The sequence below is a fragment of the Mauremys reevesii genome, linkage group 1, assembly GCF_016161935.1.
Source record: "Mauremys reevesii isolate NIE-2019 linkage group 1, ASM1616193v1, whole genome shotgun sequence".
In the NCBI taxonomy this organism is placed as follows: Eukaryota; Metazoa; Chordata; order Testudines; family Geoemydidae; genus Mauremys; species Mauremys reevesii.
Window position 1 is genome coordinate 288,327,669 of NC_052623.1, and position 20,291 is coordinate 288,347,959.

The following is a 20,291-nucleotide window of genomic DNA, read 5'->3' on the forward strand; positions in this document are numbered from 1 at the left end:
CTCCTCCCATTTTGCTATACTTGCATTTCTGTCCTCCACTTCCTTTTCCTGTCTCCAAGCCTAAACTTCCAAGCTGCACCACCATTTAAAGAGACAGTAACTTTCCCAGAGGCATGGGGTTAACCAGGTTACATTTCCACTAATCAAATATGTTAGTATTATTCACCTTTTAACTTGTATTTCACAGGATACTATATTGGACTCTCAGACATTTGCATAACACTCAGCGTATGGCAAGGGTTTTGACATACCCACTCTCCATCCACAATATTCCTCTTTCCCTGCTACCCGTCAGATTGCATGTAGAGGCATGTTAGGGCATCTAACTCTCTGGTATGCAACTTGCAGGTACATGTGACTCACTGAGGTGTTTCTTGCATTCTGTTGGTGCCACAGTCAACATAGCTAACTTTTACAATTTTCTCATGAGTCTCGCAGTGTTTCTTAAAGCTCAGGTTCACAAAGTCATGTGGTGACTAGAGAGGTTTGGAAATATTCTGACCAAACAGGGTTTCATCCAAAAATGTTGATTTGCCAAGTATGAAATGTTTCGCAGACATATCGGGATTGATGAACTTCCAAACTTCCACCAAAATCTTCATGGTTTCCTGCCAGCTCACTTGGTGGGCTGCAAGGAGCCCCAGGGCTGGTGCAACCATTTAGGTGACCTAGGCGGTCGCCTAGGGCACTGGTATTTGGGACGGCGCCATTTTCTTTGGCCACCCTGGTCGCTGCCGGCATTTAGGCGGACGGAGCTGGGGCATGGGAACGCGGGGAGGGCCGCCTGCAGCAAGTAAGTAGGGGGGCAGCATGCAGGGGAACTCCCCACCCCAGCTAACCCCTGCCCCACCTCCTCCCCGAGCCTGGGAGGCAGGAGAAGTGAAGCGGCCACGGTGTGCTTGGGGAGGAGGCGGGGCAGGGGTGAGCTGCTTCACTTCTCCCGCCTCCTAGGCTTGCGGTGCCTGAGAGACGGGAGAAGTGAAGCAGCGACGGGATGCTTGGGGTGCTCATGCACGGAGCAGGGGTGAGATGGGGCAGGGGAGTGGTGCCTCAGGGCGGAGGTTGGGGGGTCGGGAGCTGCCCCAAGGGGGGTGCCTCAGGGACAGGGGGAGCTTCCACGGGGGGGGAAGCACGGGGGGGAGGGCGCAAGGTGGAAGTTTCACCTAGGGCGCGAAACATCCTTGCACCGGCCCTGAGGAGCCCGTGCTTCCAGGGGCCACAGCTGCAGGGCAGCCGCATAACACAAACTGCCAAGGGTCAGGAACCCCAGGGCTTCCAGGATCCCTGCTTGGAGGCAGGAAGTCTGTAAGTGCTGGAAGCCTTGGAAGTCTAGGCTTGAGCTCGTGCTCTCAGGGATTCCAGGATCCCTGCTGCATGGCTGGAGTTGAGGTGTCCAGGCTCCTTTCTCCATGATGAGGGACTCCCTGGGCTGATCTCAACTCTGGGGGACTCTCCTGGAATCGGGAGCAGCCCAGGAAGTCTCTGGCTGTCAGGATAGAAAGGGGGTTCCTGGGAGGCAGGGCAGCCAGCTGCTCTGTTTTATTTAGAAAAAAAATCAAAGGAAACAATTCAATGTTGCTTAAACAAAAACTTTCAGAATGTCCTTGCAATGAAAAATGTCAGCATTTTAAGTTCTCATTCTGGATTGGAATGAAAACTTCTTTGAAATATCAGAATTTTCCAAAGAACAGAAATTCTGAAGTTTCAACCAGCTCAAGGGGTGACTTCTGAATCTCAGATTTCCGGGGGAGCAGAAGGAGAGTAAGTTTCCAATCTTCATGGTTGCAGAGAAAAGCTTAAAGACTCAAAAACCAATAGGCAAATAAAAACATTATCATTAAAATCACATGATTTTTAGTCATTCTCGTGATTTTGGGGGGCTTGACTCTGATTTTGGCTGCCTGCGGTTAGCAATACTGCAGTTTCCATAGGCAATGAAATCAGAGTGTTGCAGCCTTTCTGAATGTACAAGACTTCTGTAAACATTTGTGGTAATATGAGGCCCTGAAACATAAACCCTTGTATCAGAGGCCCGATATGAAACTTAAGTCCTGAACTAAAGCAATGGTCAAGACTTTGCTAACATAAAGCGAAGTTGAGCTGTGAGCCAGAGGTGGGCCCTGCTCACACGAGCTGGCAAGAAGAAGGCTGATGTTGCAAATATACACATACCTAAAAGGTACTAATCACTGGTAATATAAACATGTGCCAGGATGGTACCAGAACATTCCGGTACTAGCACATTCCACATAGATAACAAGGAACATGCTGACCCATCCCAAAGACAGGGAGAGGAGGGTAATATGATGGATAGATTGTTTTGTTCGAACCAACATGTACAAGGTGAGAGGTGGTGCCCTAACATGTAGAGGGGTTGCACCTCTATACATCGAGAGTGATGTGTAAGTTGTTTGTACCTGTGTATAAAAATATACCCCTGAAGGGTTATCTTTGTCTGGCCTAGGGGGCTGTGGAGGATCCTGCCATGGACTGAGCCAGGGGGCATGTATTCATAGTATGGCCTGTAGAGTCTGTGGGAAACTATTACTGTGCTTTGTTTGACAATAAGCCTAGCCGGGTGTCTTCGTACCTTATCGGAGTCTGTGGTCATTGGGGGTTCTCTCAGGGTCTGCTGTGCCAGCTATCTGCACAGAGCCAGGGCAGCACACAGAGGGAACATACACACACAGACAACTATCATCATCATTGAACAGAGCAGAGCACCACACTGGTGGCATCTGGTGACAACATTGACTTAGTGGGTAACATTTTCAAAAGTACCTAAGGAATTTATAAGCCTAACTCTCATTGGAAGTCAATGGGACTTAAATTCTTAAAAGTCTAAATCACTTTTGAAAATGAGATTTATTCGCCTAAATTACTTAGGAACTTTTGAAAATTTTACTTACTATTTTCATGGCCTGAGGCTATCCAGTCAAAACCATGATATTATATCAATATTAAGACACTTCAAAACTGCAACTTGGTCAAAAGAACTGCCCCTCAAACTGAAACATTATTTCAACAGATTCATTTAAATGTACAGGGAACAAAGAGGGAATACGGGAACATCAGTCATATAAAAACTACATGTACTACATATAAAAACTTACTTCAGCCAGCTACAGCAGATATAGAAGAGTTAAATGGAATAATAGTGGATCATTGTTGATATCAAGTGCAGTAGGAGTGTTTCTAATATTACACTTGAATCTGCCCCCCCCAGTGGAGCATCTGTGTATTTGCTGCTGCGTGCTTTACACTCAGGCCTGGTCTACACTGGGAGGGATTGATCTAAGTTACGTAACTTCAGCTCCGTGAATAATGAAGCTGAAGTCCACGTACTTAGATCAACCTACCGTGGTGTCTCACCACGGTGAGTCGACTGCTGCCGCTCCCCCGTCGACTCTGCCTGCGCCTCTCACAGAGCTGGAGTACAGGAGTTGACAGGAGAGTGCTTGGGGATCAATTTATCGCGTCTAGACTAGTTAGACACAGATGTATCTAATGTAGAAATAATTTGTTGAATATGATTTAAGAACTTATTCTTACTTTAGTATTTATGAAATAATGTGTAATCACAGCATTAAAGGCAGTGGGCCAGATTCACCCCTGATGTAATGCATGATTTGGTTCTTTATCATAATGCAGCCACACAAGCACACCATGCTCCGGCTTAACTTTTGCACTTCCTGACTTTAAAGTGTTTCATTGTGGAACCTTAACAGTCTCTTAGCATAGTTGTTTGCAGGGATTTTTTTTCCTTAATAGAAAACAGAATGAATGCAAAACATATGCATGTTAATGGGAAAAGATTAAAGAAACAAAGAGAAAACCCATAAAGTAAGAGCGGCAGTCTAGCAGGCCTACACAGCCTGATGCCTTTGACTCACTAGGCTGTGATCCCACACCCTGGTGACATGCCAAGCTACAGCAAGGGAATCACCCAGGGCAGTATAGGAGTAGTGTTCCTTTCACAGAGAGTCAGAGCCCCAGCTCCTGAAGTCATGTCCTTGCATTAGAATTTCAGCTTTCATTTAAATAAAATATGTCCAGCCTTCCAGCTTGTGAAGAAAACATAAACTGAGTATAACTGATGCAGCAGCATCTTCCTGAGTCTGAAGACAACTTTACACCTCTGAGAGGTTTAACATAAGAAAATCAAAGTTAACACCAAGAGTTACTGCTCTGGGTTGTCCCACCAACACCAACCCAACATATCTCTGTGTGGCAGGAAGAGAAGAGTGCAATGAACCCAGACCACCAACTCAGATGGATAAACCCCAGGTGTTGGAGTACGTACTGCTCCAAAGAGGGCCCCGCTGCCCCTGGGGTGGGGTGAGGAGGGAAGGGCTGCCATGACACTGCCCTTGCCTCTCTGGGTGGTATCCCAGAGGTAAAAGAGGTTTTTCACAGAGCAATATGCTATGGTGTGTGGTGTGGTGTGCCCAGGGCCCCAGATTCCAGTCTTGTGGAGTGAGCCATAGTGATCGTCTTTGTATACTGAGGAGACTAGTTCCACTTGTGTATCAAATGAGCACTGTACTACCACACACTCAAACCACTGATGCTAGAATTCACAAACTTGTCTTCTTTTGGGGCCTGATTGAGACCTAAACATTAAGCCTTCTTTGAAGAAAATCAGGCCAATCCTTCTAAAGTTATGATGGCTTAAAGCCAGCATGTTTACATCAAAAGTTGTCACAAAAATGTTCTTTGGCTCATGTGCACATTTCCTAATATGTATAACTTTGCTGTTTGATAGCCAAATTCTTTGCAACATAGCAAAGCACATACTACTCATTAGGAAATAATGACATACCAGGTTTCACGTTTCAAAGTTTTGCCACTTTTAAGCTTTGCCCTTGTTGGCAGGGGACAAAGGAGGGGGAGGGGAGTGGGCTTTTTTCAAGGTGAAAAATGTGTATTTTCATACACATAATTCCTAAAAAGCTAAACAGTTTTTTCTCTCACTTTCCACCAAGCACGGAAAATGTCAACTCAAATGATCAACCTTTAAGAAGGTTACACGTGACTGAAAACATGCCGATGAAAATTATTTTTCAACCTTAACTAAAGCAAACACCACAAGTGCTCACTAGAGTACACCCCACACACATTTGTACACCACATAGGAGGAGATTCCCAGAAATACAGCCCCTAGAAGAGGCAGTATTTCCTAGAATTAAGACATATAAGACCCGCTTAGCAACTTTTCTGACAGTGGAAAGTTAGTTCCAGGAAGTATAAATTTTTAGAATAGTACTTCTCCTCCAGGGAGATTTGGATGACCTTGTAAACTGGAGTATTAGTAACAGGATGAAATTCAATAATGAGAAGTGTAAGGTTATGCATTTAGGGATGACTAACAAGAATTTTAGTTATAAGCTGGGGACGCACCAGTTGGAAGTAACGGAGGAGGAGAAGGACCTAGGAGTCCTGGTTAATCGTAGGATGACTATGAGTAGGCAATGTGATGTGGCCGTTAAAAAAGCTAATGCGGTCTTGGGATGCATTAGGCGAGGTATTTCTAGTAGAGATAAGGAGGTGCTAGTCCCGTTATATAAGGCGTTGGTGAGACCTCATTTGGAGTATTGTGTGCAATTTTGGTCTCCCATGTTTAAGAAGGATGAATTCAAACTGGAACGAGTACAAAGAAGGGCCACTAGAATGATCCGAGGAAGGGAAGGCCTGTCGTATGAAAGGAGACTTGAGGAGCTTGGTTTGTTTTCCTTAACCAAAAGAAGGATAAGAGGAGATATGATTGCACTCTTTAAATATATCAGAGGGATAAATACCAGGGAAGGAGAGGAATTATTTCAGCTCAGTGCTAATGTGGACACGAGGACTAACGGATATAAATTGTCAGTTAGGAAATTTAGGCTTGAAATTAGACGAAGGTTTCTAACCATCAGAGGAGTGCAATTCTGGAACAGCCTACCGAGGGAAACAGTGGGGGCGAAGGACCTCCATGACTTTAAGATTAAGCTGGATAAGTTTATGGAGGGGATGGTATGATAGGATAATGGGTTTAGTCAATAGGTCAGTAACGTGCCACACTGGTAATTAGTACAAAGGGTCAGTGTTGGGATCCGAAGAAGTGAGCTGTAGCTCACGAAAGCTCATGCTTAAATAAATTTGTTAGTCTTTAAGGTGCCACAAGTACTCCTGGTTTTTTTGCGGATACAGACTAACACGGCTGCTACTCTGAAACCTGTTGGGATATTGTTAGCCTTTTCCAGAGGGTCTGACTGGAGAGTCTTGCCCGCATGCTCGGGGTTCAGCTGATCGCCATATTTGGGGTCGGGAAGGAATTTTCCTCCAGGGTAGATTGGCAGTGGCCCTGGAGGTTTTTCGCCTTCCTCCGAAGCATGGGGCAGGGGTCACTTGCTGGTGGATTATCTGCTACTTGAAGTCTTTAAAGCACGATTTGGAGCATTCAACAGCAGAGTCAAGGGAGAGAATTAGTGCATGAGTGGGTGGATCGGCTTATGTGGCCTGCATCTTGCAGGAGGTCAGACTAGATGATCATAATGGTCCCTTCTGATCTTGAACTCTATGATTCTATGATTCTCATCAAACCAGTGAAGGCAAATGATCCACACACCACAACTTTCTTGTAAAGAGCTGTTTCTCACACCAATACTAAGCATTAATTTGAAATGGACATTAACTACAGGTGTTGATACGTCACAGTATAGAACTTGTGCTCTCTTGTGTAGTGTTTACCAGCCATGTCACAAATTTGAGTGTGGCTGTCATGTTCCATATGTTAGTTTTATAATTTCTGCAGTGGGTGTTTGGATCTGCTCTGGACTAGGAACTGAACTAAGATCAGAGAATTCATTTTCACTGGAGAATTCTGATTGGTTTTGAATATTGTCACATATCCAAGGGTTACACATTATGTATTCATAACAGTTTTGTTTAGAGGCCTGCTAAACTCTGCATCTGCATCTCCTAAACTTCATAAAATGCCCCTCCAATGGTAATCTAGCATGTGACTGCTGTTCAGGATATTAACAAATGTACAGCACGCAGTACACTTTTACACATTCAATAAGTGAAGAGCTGGTTCTCAAAGGTATTGACCTTTGTTGTCACTCTTAAAATGTCTGCTAGCCAAAGAGAGGTATATATTACGAACATGTGATTTGTCAGTGTTGCACTGAATGCTTGAAAGAAGGTCACTTGCTAAGGTCAGTAAAGTGCAGAATTAAAAGACTATGTTCTATAGCTTATCTAATTGTTTGCTCATCATGTTAAATGATCAGTAGAACACTAGAACTACCTCCCACCTAAATATTTTCATTTGGCCTCAATAATCTCCATAGCAAAGTAACAACAGGCATGTGGGGGGATACCCACGTGGACAAGTGTTCTTATAAATAAAAACATTGACTTTCCTGTTTCTCTGAAAGTATTTCACTGAATGTACGCAGAGGAAGTGATCATACATTAACCCTAAATTTTAAATTTATATTAAGAAAAGTTTGCAAGTGATTGAAAACATTTACCTGGTACTGAAAGAGTTTAAGGATTGGAATGTCCATAATGAGATTACAGGGGACTAACACTTTGTACTGCTATATCTCCTTTCGTCCAAGGCTCTGAAAGCACTTTTACACATAATTACTTACACTTACAACTTCCCTGGGTAGTAGCTGTGTATTATTATCCCCACCTAAGAAGGGGCAAATTGAGGCCCAAAGAGAAATGAGATACACCAAAGTCACACAGTGAGGGCCTAGTCCTATAAACAAAATTCACTTGAGTCCAGTGGCAGCTCTACATACAGAGTACTTAGCAGATCATGCCCCACGTCAGTAGTGCAGCTATCCCCACACTATCCTACCAAACTTGAGCTGGATAGTTAAGTAAAGTCAGTCCACACACATTTACCTCTTAGTTGAAACAGCCAGTTAGTGCCATTTGTGATGGTAGTTTTATGGTGAGGATGTATCTCTAAAGGGAAATAGACTCAGTTCACCAGCTCACTTCAGAGAAGATGCAAAACAGCAATCAAGTGATAATTTTTGGTTACGCTTTCTACAAACCTGGGCTGAATTCCACCAAAGCCCAACAGGACATCACCCTGTCCAGAGTACAAGATTGGGGGGTGGGGAGGGAAAGAGGCACTTTTCCAGGCAAGTGGAGGAAACCCAAATGTCTATGCCAAGGGGGTTTTGGAGTGGCTGGTGGTTGAAGAGCATATCTTGAGTGGAGATATTGAGTGAGATACCCAGGCAGTCAGAGCAAGTTTTCCCTGCCAAGGAATTTGACTGACAAGCTGCAGTACTTTATATATGAAATATTTTCAAGCATCACCTTCCAGGAGTGAAAGAAAATTAAGGCGAATATTAACAGCATAGCGTACTGTGTTAGGCTGCTGAGAATTGCCATCAGCAGAGTCCCCCATCCATCCTCTCATCCTCCCCCTGCTTGTAATGGACAGGTTGCTGCAAATGGACAGAGCAAGAGAGACAGACACTGAGGACAAAAGAACCTTTGCCACATCTTGTGGCCCCTGGGATTTAGAATCTATGCTGTCTCCTATAGGACAATGATGTGGGACAAAGTTTTGATAGGCTAGGTATAAATATATATAATCAGATTGGCGTGACTGGGTTATTAAAGGATAATATATTTATAAATATGTGTTCATGTTTGCCAGACCTGCAGTCCTTTAAATATTTTGTTAACATTTACAATGAAACTCTGAAAGAGCTACTAATGATGTGTGTAATTTCCGCCCCTCCCCCATGCATCTGTGTGACTGGGGGCAGGGACAGGCACAGGAAAGAGGGGTTATGGGAATGCCATAGCTTCCACCCCCAATCAAAGCTAAACACACCCTACTAGCATGCAATATCCTCCATAACAATAATTTTATTGGCCATAACCAAGAAATCCCTCCTTTTTTTAAGACTATAATTTCCTACAACACTAACAAAGATAGTGGACAGCACTTACCACACACAGATCTGACCCCTGGCTGTGTACCACTCCCTCCCCAGGCTGTTACACAGGTCTTGTCCCAAACAGGCCCTCAGATAATTGCCTCTGTATGGCCATTTGCCTGTCTGTCCACATGGGCTTACCCTAAGCTTCCAGTTCCCAGTTTCATACTGGCTCCACGGGCTCTCCTCCACTGCTATTCCCCCTTCCTTCACTCTGTAAACAAGACCTCCCTCATACAAGATGGTGACCTCTGTGCTGAGGGTGGTGGCAAGTGGGTCCAACTCATCACAGAAAGAGTAACTTGTCAGTGCAGTGGCCAACCTGCTGCTCCCTTCACTTGCTTTTTCATCCAGCTGCTTCAGGTGCTTCATACACTCCCAGCCCTACAAAGCAGGCTGGTGGGTGCCCAGCTCTGCCTGCCTCTTTGAGATGGTCTCATAGAGGTGGATGTTGCTGGCGCTGTGGATGCAATCATGATCTTTGGAGTATTCACACCAACAGTTAACTACAACCCTGGGGTGCTTCTCCATCCAGCTAGCAGCATGCTCTGTGGTCGGCCTCTTGCTGTTTGGCAGAGCTGGGCTGAGCTGTGCAGAAACTGAATTAAACTGCCTGGGGAAAGACAGGTTAAATGCCATTTAGCTGCCGGTGCACAGAGGGCAAGTGAGAAGTGAGTAGGTAGAAGGGCAAGAAGATACAAGTTCAGGGAATTGTGGCAATGGCTGTGCATGATTGTGTTGGCTCAAGGTCAGGTGGTACCCGCTTTGCTATCTCTACACTGTAAAGAGGGAAAGTAGGTAGGGATGGGTCACTGGTCAACATGTGGTTCTGCTCCATACTCCCCTGGATGAGGGCTTTGAGCAAAGGTGCAGGACATAACACACAGTGAGCCTGCAGTGTAGGCAAGTCCTTAGACATAAAAGGCTCTGTATCCTATTACTACTCCTCTGATCCGTCCATTGCTAACAATAACATGAATATGCCAGATATTTCCATAAGCCCATGCTAGTAAAGCTTATACACCTTTCGTCCATGAGACCTGACACCGAGAGGATAATTTCTCATGCTAGATACTCTTGAGCACTATTAAAAGAATCCATCTTTCTTTTCTGGACGTTGCTGTGAAGACATTCTTGGATTATAGCTAGAGCATTACTAATGGCTGGAATCTTTTCATCATAGAACACGTTCGCTGAAGTGCCTTGGTAAATGAAAGGAAATATTTTTTTTAAAAAGATCATAATTTTGCAAACGCTGGCTGGCAATTTCTAGTGCCGTGTGACTCTGTTACCATCTATGAATTATGCATGCATTTCCATCATATGAGGTGGAACAAAGAAAATGTGGGCAAAATAATGTGTTTTGTGAACCTTATGAACTGTAGTTTGGGGATTGTGGAAAAAAGGGATAGTTTGCAATTTGTTTTTATCAACTCTGCCAACTTCTACTCCATTACACTGGCAGTCCTTTGCCACAGACAGTATAAGAGAGAGTACAATTCTGCCCAGCGGTGCTAGAACAATTTGTACAGTTGGATTGCTGAGAGCCACTGAACCAAACTGTAAACCATGTATATAATGGAAACTACTTCAAGCCAGGGGGTGCAGCAGCACCCCCAGCACCCCTAGTGCCAGCACCTATGAGTCTGCCTACACTATAAGAGCCAAATCATGCAGTTGACACATGGTAAAGTGACAATGTAGTATTAAGGCCAAAGCTTGTAATTTGTACTGTGCCCTTACTCCCACAGAAATAAATGGGGGTGGGGTCTGCCAGAATAAGGACCGCAGAGGTGGGGACCAGGTCCGCTCCCATTGAAATCAATGGCAATAGGAGCAGGTCTTTGCTGTTAATGTGTAATATAATGGCCTGAGCCTGCAAACCCCTGCTTTCTGAGTAGTCCCAAGGATGTCCCTACTTGCATGAGGAAGAGCTACTCATGTCCAGAGTGCTGCATTGCAGGCCCTAATCCTGCAAACATTATGCAGTTGCTTTGAATAGTGCCGCCAGACTCAAAGGGGCTATTCACAGGCTTCAGGTTAAATATGTGCCTAACTTTTTGCAAGACCAAGGCTTTAGTTTGTAAAAGCCTTAGGGATGCCTTTAGATTAAATGTGCCATATGCCATACCATTATTATTATGATGAATTCAAAGAATTGGTAAGCATATGGAAGAGCTAGAAATCATTTAAAAAATGGCTAGAGTCCTGAATATCTGGAGATGGTTTAAAGAACCACAAAAGGAACCACTTCTGTAATAACACTTTTTATTTATAGCAGGGTTTTCAGAATACCATGTATTCCCAACCTTTGACAATTTCAGATGCTTTTATTTTGAGAACCCTCGGTCCCCACAGAAATACTGACGCGCTTACAACAAAAAGCATCCCATGAATGGAAATAAACTATACAGCATTAGGCAACAATGTTTTCTCTGTATTTCATACATTTGTATCTGATGAGACAAATATGTTTAATGTTGTTTGCAAGTGAGCTTTTACTTGCTTTGTTGTTTCGGGTGGAATAAAAGTGCCTCCTCTAACCAAGAGCGTTAAGACAGACCATTATGAAAATATAACGTTAGCATTGCTATAAAAACTTCTCAGGAAGCCACTTGTTACAGCCTTCTGTTTACTGCGCACAATGTTTACGCTAGCCAAAAAGCTAACCTGGTAACAATATAATAAAAGTCAAAAAAGGACTAAAATGTGTCAAGAATGCTTTAGATAAATACATCTTGTGGCAACATTATTCACAAATATACAGTTTAAAAAGCTTCTCCTTCATATACATAGGTTGAAACGCGTGGATTCCACCTGCATAGTTCATTGCGTGAGTTTCTTTCTCCCCACGTAAAAGCAGTGGCTGGAGTTGGTTTCATAATACGTGATAGATGAGCCTGGAATGAGGCGGGGTCCTAGGGGTGCCTGGCTGGGAATCGAGGCTGGCGTTTGCAGGGAGGGAGGCGGTGTCCCGAAGTGGCAGCGCAGCTGGATCGGAGGTGGAAGAGATACGATCCACGATGCTGGATAAACAGTCCAAGCTGGACAGTGTAGTACTTTTGTCTGTGGAACAGAGTTAGGCGAAAGTAATAGATAAATACTTACATGCGTCAAGAAACGTGAATTAACTCGCTAAGTAGCGACGATTTAATTTCCAACTCCTGTGCCTATCCCCACCCGGCCCTTTGGAGTCCAGGCGCCGACACGCAGCGCACCTCGTCGTTTGTAAATATCACCGCCCGGCGTAGAGATCGGGAGGGGGAAAACGCGTGGCAGATGCTGCCTCTCGACCTACATCGCTCCCACCTCACTCACGGCGGAGTCGCGCCGTTAAGAAAGGCGCGGGCCCGAGCCCTGTGCTCATGCTTACCGCTGTGTGTGTCCGGGCAATAGACAGTGTCAAAGCTGCTGCTCCGCCGGCGCCAGGCAGGGCTGCTGCATTCGGCCTAGAACAGACAAGAAATGAGCGCACAGAGCTTAGGGGTGCGCGACTTCCAACGGGCTGAGCCTGGGGACCCTCTGCAGCGGGACCCTCCAACCCCGCCGCGCCTTCGTTCGGCACATTTGCTGACATTAGCTCCGTTTCCAGCGGCTCTTTGCGGGAGGGGCAGCGTGGCAAAAGGCGGGCCCATCCGCAATGTGCGCCGCGTTAACCATGGAGAATGGATTGGTAGCAGGAGGCAGGCACGGCGAGTCAGTAAGAGGACACTTTCCCAGAGCGAAAGCGCATTAAAACCTGGCACTGATGGAACAAACGCGCTCGGGAAAAAATGCATCTGGGCCAGGCTTCAGCTGGGTGGGTTCCCCTCTTGCCCTCTATTTTTTTTCATGACAGCTGTAACATTACTGGGGGTTGGGGGGGCGAGGGGATTAGCAAAGGCTTCACTCCCTATTCTCCGTTCTCCATGTTCCATGCGGTACTTCGTAAGAGCTTGTCTACAAAACACGAAGGAGCATTGACGGGCATTGAGTGGTGAATGCTATCACTACCCAGAAGCTTGTTTTCTATTTATCTTCATCCCCTGCAGGGCAACAAAGCTGCCCCCTTTGCACATATGAAGTCCCCCACCCCCACAGCACTGCAAGGCTGTTTGCATGCAGAACACCACGTGAATCACATCCTGGAAAGGGACCATTTTCCGAAGCGCACTTAACGTTTCCATGGGATCTTAATAAACGCACCCCGTTTTCACTCTTCCACCTTTAGACCACACAGCAGAACCCTGAATTAACGGAGTAACCTGCCTATGTCGGCACCTTTACAACCCAAAGAGTTTTACGTGATCGAAACGCCAGTCTCTTACCGTCCCGTCGGAGTAGCTGGAAGTTGGGCTGGTGGGTTCAGAGCAGCTCTGTCCTGGCAGGCTGTAGTAGTTTTCTACCTGCTCTCTCAAGACCTCCTGCAGGCTTTCGATGTACCTGATGGCGTTTCTCAGGATCTCCACTTTGGGGAGCCTTTGGTTGGGGTTGGCAGTGGTGCACCTCTTCAGCGTGTCGAAAGCCTGGTTCACTTTCTTCAGGCGCCTCCTCTCGCGCATGGTGGCTGCCTTCCTCCGGTCCATGGTAGTGGCCTTTCTCTTGCAGGCTTTGCAAGCCCACATGAGGCAGTGGCCGGCTTGATGATGCCCTGTAGGGGCTCTGACATGCTCCTCTTCGTCGGACCACGGGCCGTCTGTTTTGTGGGCTCCGAAGGCAGCCAGCCCGTGTTCGAAATCATCCCCGAACTCGCCTTCCGGGGAAGAGATGCAGGAGCTGTCATAGAAGAACTCGGATGGAGAAAACTGGCAACTGTCCATCACCTCCATCTTTGCAACAGCTAATACAGAGCGGTGCTGGGTCTGGACTGCAGCGAGCCAGGCTCAGCACGTCACACTGCAGTTTTCTTGGGCAATTTCCTAAGTAATTAGGGATGCGAAGCAAAGTGTCCTTTCTCTGGGGCACGGGGCTCTTTATATATACATGTTGTTATGGGAGGCTGGTCCAGAGAGGCTAGTCTTTATTAGCATATCCCTCCACAACCCCTACTGGGCCTGTCTGGGCAAACCCCCTCCAATCCCCAGGAGACAACTTGCTATGCACCGCTCCTTCTGACTGTCGGATGAGTTTATTACATGTTAACATGCATCAACTTTTTCAGTGATTGCAACAACTCAAAAGTTAGAATAAAGTAGGAGATTCGCAATTTGGTGTGAAAAATAAAGAGCAGGAAAGGTGGGAAAGAAACCCTAAAACGTGACATTTCCTGCAAATAAGCATCTTCCAACACATTATGGGGTGAATAGGATACAGTCTCACCTTATTCGCCATAGTCACGGGAATTAAACGGTGAACGTTTTTAATCATTTGATTTTCTCACAATCAATGCAACAGTTCGAACCAGACTGGCTCACTTTGTTTTTATAGTTGTGATCCGTTTTCTTCATTTTCCTGAGGGATGTTTTGTCCTTTGATTCGATTAGATTTAAAAAAAAAGACAAAACTAGAAAATCATTCCTGCGTAACAATAACTTTTTGTCAATTAACAATGAAGGGGGGGAGACATTTCAGGTAAATTTCAGGTTTTAGTGCTCCCTGATCATGTCAGAAACGGTACTCACATAAGACCATTGTATTTGTTTGCCTAAGAAAATCTCTCTGCCCCCCCCCCTTTGCTCTCTTCCCTGTGGCCTGATGGTGCTAGAGGCAACAGCAGAGCAGTGCTTTGGGTTTGCTAATTTTCTGCTTTCAGACAAACTTGTACCGTTACAGATGCGTCCCAGCTGTCAGTGCAACAAACCCCTCCTGGAAGTGTAAAATTTCTAACCCCACAATCCCTGAGAGTAACTTTACACAAGTCGGTGACAAAAGCCTTCCAGAGACCAAGTCGCAGATCACTGAAACTGTTAAAGGGCCATTAAAGTGGTAATGAAGCCATTTAACAGGCATTTGCCAAAGCGCAGGAGCCCTTTGGCCACATTCAGCTGGCTTTTATATGTTATTCGGGTTAAATAAAACGGTTTCCAAACGACCCCCTCAGAAATGCCCAAGCTGTGCGAGTTATTCTCAGTACCCAGCAGAAGCATTTTTTACTAACCTCGCTCAAGGAGCAGCAGCTGACTTAGCCAGTGAGTTTACTTCTTGGTCTAGTCATTTTATTCAAACCCCCTTTAAGTAAAGGAGTCTGGCAGGGAATTCTGTGTAAGAAAGGTTATTGAACTACTGCCTTGATGCAGGCTGTGGACCGCAAACACTTTGGAAAAGGAGAGATTAGGCTTCAGTTTGGAGCAGGTAGGCTGAAAAGCCACGTATCTCTTTATACAGTATACCCCGAGCTCCAAGCCACCCAGAGGAGAATCCATCTGATAATTGATCTATAACTGTTCAGTCTCCTTAGGGGAATGTTGTTATTGCTTTCAGTGAAACCCCACTTTAAAATATATCAGAGGAAGAAATAAAAGGTTGAATAAATAAAACCCTGCCCACCTCCCTTCAAAAAGTCGGTATATAATTATCTAAGCGGTTGGAAAGGCTACATCTGTCCTGTTCCAGTTTATTTAGGGCCATAAACGGGCAGCGAGCCCCCTTTGAAATGAATACTGTATTAAAGCCAGAGCGCTGATAAAGGAATAGAGTTACAGAAAAGGAAAGCTCTGAATTTCAGCTCTCTCTAATGAAGTCCAGGTTGACATTCAGCTGGCCACGTTTGAAACGTTGCAGTTCTCAGTGGTTTTGCAAGAAATCATCAGCCAAATAAAGCGGTTCTGGTCAGCGGTAACTTGAAGACTTTCTTGGATTGTAGCACACGGATATTTTAATGTAGCATGTTCTCGCAGGCTGAAATAGACCTGTTTACAGATCTATGCTTTGCGCACAAATTAACTTGGTCTTTAAAGTGCTAGGTACACTGTTCTGATCACCTTTCGGTGGTTTCTCTCCAAGTGTGTACAATATATCTTGTATTAACAATGCCCACCCCCTTTGGTATGGCTTCCAAAATATTGTCTGTGCCTCTCCTTGCATTCGAATCTGTAGCTCCTTCTTCAGAGTGTTTGGGGTTGTTTAGAAATGTGCCCTTCCCAAGAGTCTTAGGGGAATTCTGAAGGTTGTTTCCCTTCTTCCTGAATCTTTGGGAAAAAAAAGATGCTGTCACTCAGGAAAATCTGTAATTAGGATCCCTTAGAGGTGCCAGTTTCCTTTTGTAAAGTGATCTCAAAACAAATTTGCAAACGTGCAGCAAGCCGGCCAGTAGAACTAAAAGAAGCAGGAAAAAACACAAATGATAAGGTTGGTTAATGAGGCTGCTGCGAGCGGGTAGCGGTGGTGGGTTTTTGAGACCTGGGGATTGAAATGCCGAGAATGGGACAACACGACTTTCAAACTCTTGTTAAAACAGAGAACAAAATATAGAGTTTTTTTTAAAATAGCAAGAAATCTTCGCAAAAAAAGACAACAGCGTTTCAAAGGCGTCCCTCAGCCAGTAGGAATCGTACTGTTATAGTTACTTTTAATATATAGATATATTTAAAACACATTTCTGACTAGTTTATGATTATTTCCCCCCACCATAAAAGAAGGAATAGGTTTTTTTAAAAGAGCAAAATTATTGACCAGCAGGTTGTATTTCGTGACTTTTCTCCCCTCTTCTGAAATGGTTTGACTTTAACTTTACTTCGAAAAACGGAACAAAACAATGAAACACCAAACCAAACAAGGAAAGTGTTACATAGTTCAATTGACAAAATGTGAGTAGAACGTTTAGGAATGAAATGTAAATATCGGTGTATGAAAATATTATCACATACTGCTCCCATCTTTACAGATATGACCCAAAGTTTAACCACCGGGGCGTGTGAAGTGAAGAAATTGTGTGCCAGTGAGTGTGGGGTACTGATTGCAGAACACAATTCCCTTGTTGGGGCTGTATTAATGTTGTATTTTAAAAGCAGCAGATCTTTATATATAATTAATTGTAAAGACAGCTGAAGCCAAGAGACAGTTACTGTAGTCCCCACTTCAAGAACAACTCCCATTGAGTTTGCCTGAGCAAACTCAGGGGTCAGGACTACAAAATTTAACAGCTGGAGTCTAAATTTATTGAGGTTTTATTTGGGGCATCCTTTATTAAAAATACACATTACAATCCCAGCCAAGAAAATGCAGAGGAAACTAGCTGTTCTCGAAAATTCAGACAAAATCCCAGTCGGGGTCGGTGGAACTTTTGCCTGAGTGTAGACTGCAAGATAAGGATTTGTTCCAGTGTATATCAATAATGGTTTGCAGGATTTATTTTGTGACGTGTTGTTCCATTAGTTCAAATTGCTGTTAGGCACGCTAAATCGGTGGAAGTTTTAGCTCCTGGATAAACAGCCAATTCAGTAATAACCGTGCCATCCGAGGTCCCCGTCAGCAATCCGCCTCCAGAACTAACTAGGAACAAAAACTCTTTCCCAGTGGGACCTATATTAAGGGGACTCCAACGACGTGCTAAACTTTTGGTTCCATCAAGCTCTGGGAACTGCGCGCACCTAAGTAAACACATTAGTACCTGCCAGAGCTGCGGGAAGGATTTGTATAGAAGCCAGCTGAAGAAGACATTGGCCTCTGCTTGCATTCTGAGACTCCCAAGAGAGATCAAAGGGACACGAGGGTTTTTAGCAGCCTTGAGAATGGGAAAAGTTGCTAGTTCCTGCTGCTTCAGAAGGGGAAACCCAAGCGAGCACATGGCTGAGTTATTCAAGCCCTCCCACACACCTCCATCTCTCTCTCCTCCCGGTGAAAACAGCCACACTTGCCATAAAAGGGCAAAGCTCTGGCAAAACGCTATCCTGGGTCCCCACAGCCACATAACGATCCTTGCAAGTGCTTCTTATGAATGTTCGAGTGCTCGGACTTTTCCCTTTGAATATAGCTGCATCGCACCAGTGTGCATTGGTCTTCTCGGATTTCATCAACAGCGCTGGAGCCAATCCCGGTTCTGCTACCCCTGAAGTTGGTGGCAGTTTTACCCGAACAAGAAGTGGGTCCACTATCTGTTAATCTAAATATATTTCATTTCATGTCATCCTTTCACTTAGGAAGAGAACATTACATTTGTCCTTCAGTAGTTAGTGGGGATTTAAACCCAGTCTCATCTACCTTTATCTTTTCCCACCACCACTGTATCCACATTTCATCTGTTCCATCCCACCAGGGTATTCTAGTCCCCAGGGGAACCTCGATTACAATGATTGTCTGCAGTGCATCAAGTGAATGCCCTCACTGTTTCATTCCATAGTATATTACAATGGCTGTTGGATCCGTGAAATGAATGAGCCCATCAAGTCCCCCTCCCCACTACTCTCAATATAAATAAATACACAGGCTATGAGTTATGCAATACAGGTGAAGCTACAGGAGCCAGGCCTTAAAAGGGACATTTGGGGAGTCATGTTCCAGGAGCTTTGTTCCACATTTAATAAAATGTAGGCAGAAAATCACTTTCATTAGTTTAAACCTGATAACTTTGCACCCACCCCCCTCTGGAAAGAGGCTAGATTAAATCACAAACTGCTTATCTTTACCGAGTTATTACCTCTTGATTTTGTGCTTCCAGGGCCCTGTTTGCTTTGGCTTCAGACTTAGGTAAAGATTATCGTTATTAATATCAAACAAAAACATTTTAATTGCAAACACACTGAGGACTTTCACTGGGAAGCCTTGCATGTCAGAGACAGCCATTGAGGTCACAGGGCGTCTCTTCGGGAAATATTTTCTTTATTTAATGAAAAATCTTCTTTACTCAAACTTACTCCAAACAATTTCTCATGTTACCCCGTTGCTGGAGACGACACGGATTTCGGGGTCCAAACACAGGCGGACAATAGAGTCCCTTGACGTCAATATTAGGATGTGAATAAAACCTCCCCGTTAGCAAGAGGAAGAAAAAGGGTGGTTTTTTTCAAGGTGTGCATGAGATGCTCATGAAATTCTCCTTTTGAGGAGAGTTACAATTTCAAGGCTAGGTCCGACCCGCTGTACTCAGAAAAAGTAAAGCTAGGGAGAGTTTTGCTCAGAGCCCCCAGAGGATTCAGGGGGCCTGGGGCAAAGCAATTTCAGGGGGCCCTTCCATTTAAAAAAAGCTGCAATACTATAGAATACTATATTCTCATGGGGGCCCCTGCAGGGCCCAGGGCCTGGGGCAAATTGCCCCATTCCCCCCTCCCGTTTTGCTTGAGTGGTACTAGATGGGGGACCCTCCTCTTACTTGTTAGGCATTGAACTAGAAGAACACTAATAGCTTCTAGCGGGGCTAAGCAAAAGCTTCTTCGTATATTTCTGATCAAGCTAAAGCTCTACATGAAAGCCAGGGCAGCAGCCACCCTCTCTTACCAAAAGCAATCGCTTTTTGTGTGACAAACCATATGCTTTGGAAGCGTAGATTTCCAAAGGTCCTGCCTTCTGTTATTTCTATACAGCGGAGAGTTTCTTTCAAACGTGTGGGGGAGGAATTACACCCTACCTCTCTTGTTTCTGTTTATCACTCACTGCTTGAGACACACAAATCCCAGCATTCAACAACTGGAAATGCTCTTGTTTAAGTGGCAGACTTAACAAAATAAAAACTACCACCACCCAACCACATAATGTGGCCCCCGGCGAATTGTTAGGGCAGGCGACGCAGCCAGCACAGATAGGGAGCGGGGAATAGCAAGTAGCGGTGTAATGGAGAGTTTCTGGCTGCGGCTGAGTGAGAGCTGTCCCTTTCGCCAGCCATTGCCCCCCAGCACGCTGGCTAAGGAGGAACATGGGAGTGACACTGTATTTTTAAATCTGAAGGATTCAAGTTAGAGCGGAGGTGACAAAGGGACATTTTAACTGCTCGGCGATGGGACGTTTCCTCTTGTTAGTTACCATGAAGTGGTGAGGAGCTGGGGGGAGAAACTCAGCAGTTTAGTTTCTTGGTCGCCTCTTCCCGAGATTATAAACAAATCGGTTACAAGCCCTACAGTCCTTACTGGGAGCAGCTCCTGCTTTTCCACCCTCAGCTCTAGGGTTTGTTTTTCTACAGCACTGACTGAAAGGCTTCACGTGTTGTTTTTCCTCCTAGTCCCCACTTTCAGCCACTTAACTCTTTCCGCCCCTGGGGGCCCTAAGCTCCCCCTGCACGGTACGAGAAGGCGGTAGGAGTCACCTTTCTTCGAAAGACGTCTCTGCCCTCTGGACCCCACGGGAGCTGGCTCATGTCAGAGCCCTTCGCTGTCCACTAGGAACCAGCCAGGCCCAGACATTCTGCTGCAATCACGGGCTGAGTGCAACTCCTCCAGCCCCAACAAGAAGATCGGAGAAGAATTCAGGCGACATAGGGAGCTG

At 45.1% G+C, this 20,291-nt stretch overlaps 1 protein-coding gene across 1 annotated transcript; it reads right to left on the bottom strand.

Moving 5' to 3' along the window:
* Positions 1-11,246: 11,246 nt before the first annotated feature.
* Positions 11,247-13,908, bottom strand: MYF5 (myogenic factor 5). The gene is made up of 3 exons (XM_039496001.1): positions 13,268-13,908; positions 12,334-12,409; positions 11,247-12,026 (listed from the first exon to the last, which is right to left on the bottom strand). The coding sequence occupies exons 1-3, from the start codon at positions 13,766-13,768 to the stop codon at positions 11,839-11,841; spliced, it is 765 nt and encodes a 254-aa protein (XP_039351935.1). The 5' UTR covers positions 13,769-13,908; the 3' UTR covers positions 11,247-11,838.
* Between the last annotated feature and the right edge of the window lie 6,383 nt (positions 13,909-20,291).

Excerpts from the sequence above, each read along its gene's own strand:
- MYF5 (XM_039496001.1), bottom strand. The coding sequence starts at position 13,768 with ATGGAGGTGATGGACAGTTGCCAGTTTTCTCCATCCGAGTTCTTCTAT. Across the intron at positions 12,410-13,267 it reads CCAGCTACTCCGACGGGACG|GCCGAATGCAGCAGCCCTGC; the intron begins GTAAGAGACTGG and ends TGTCTGTTCTAG. Across the intron at positions 12,027-12,333 it reads TTGCCCGGACACACACAGCG|ACAAAAGTACTACACTGTCC; the intron begins GTAAGCATGAGC and ends TCTGTTCCACAG.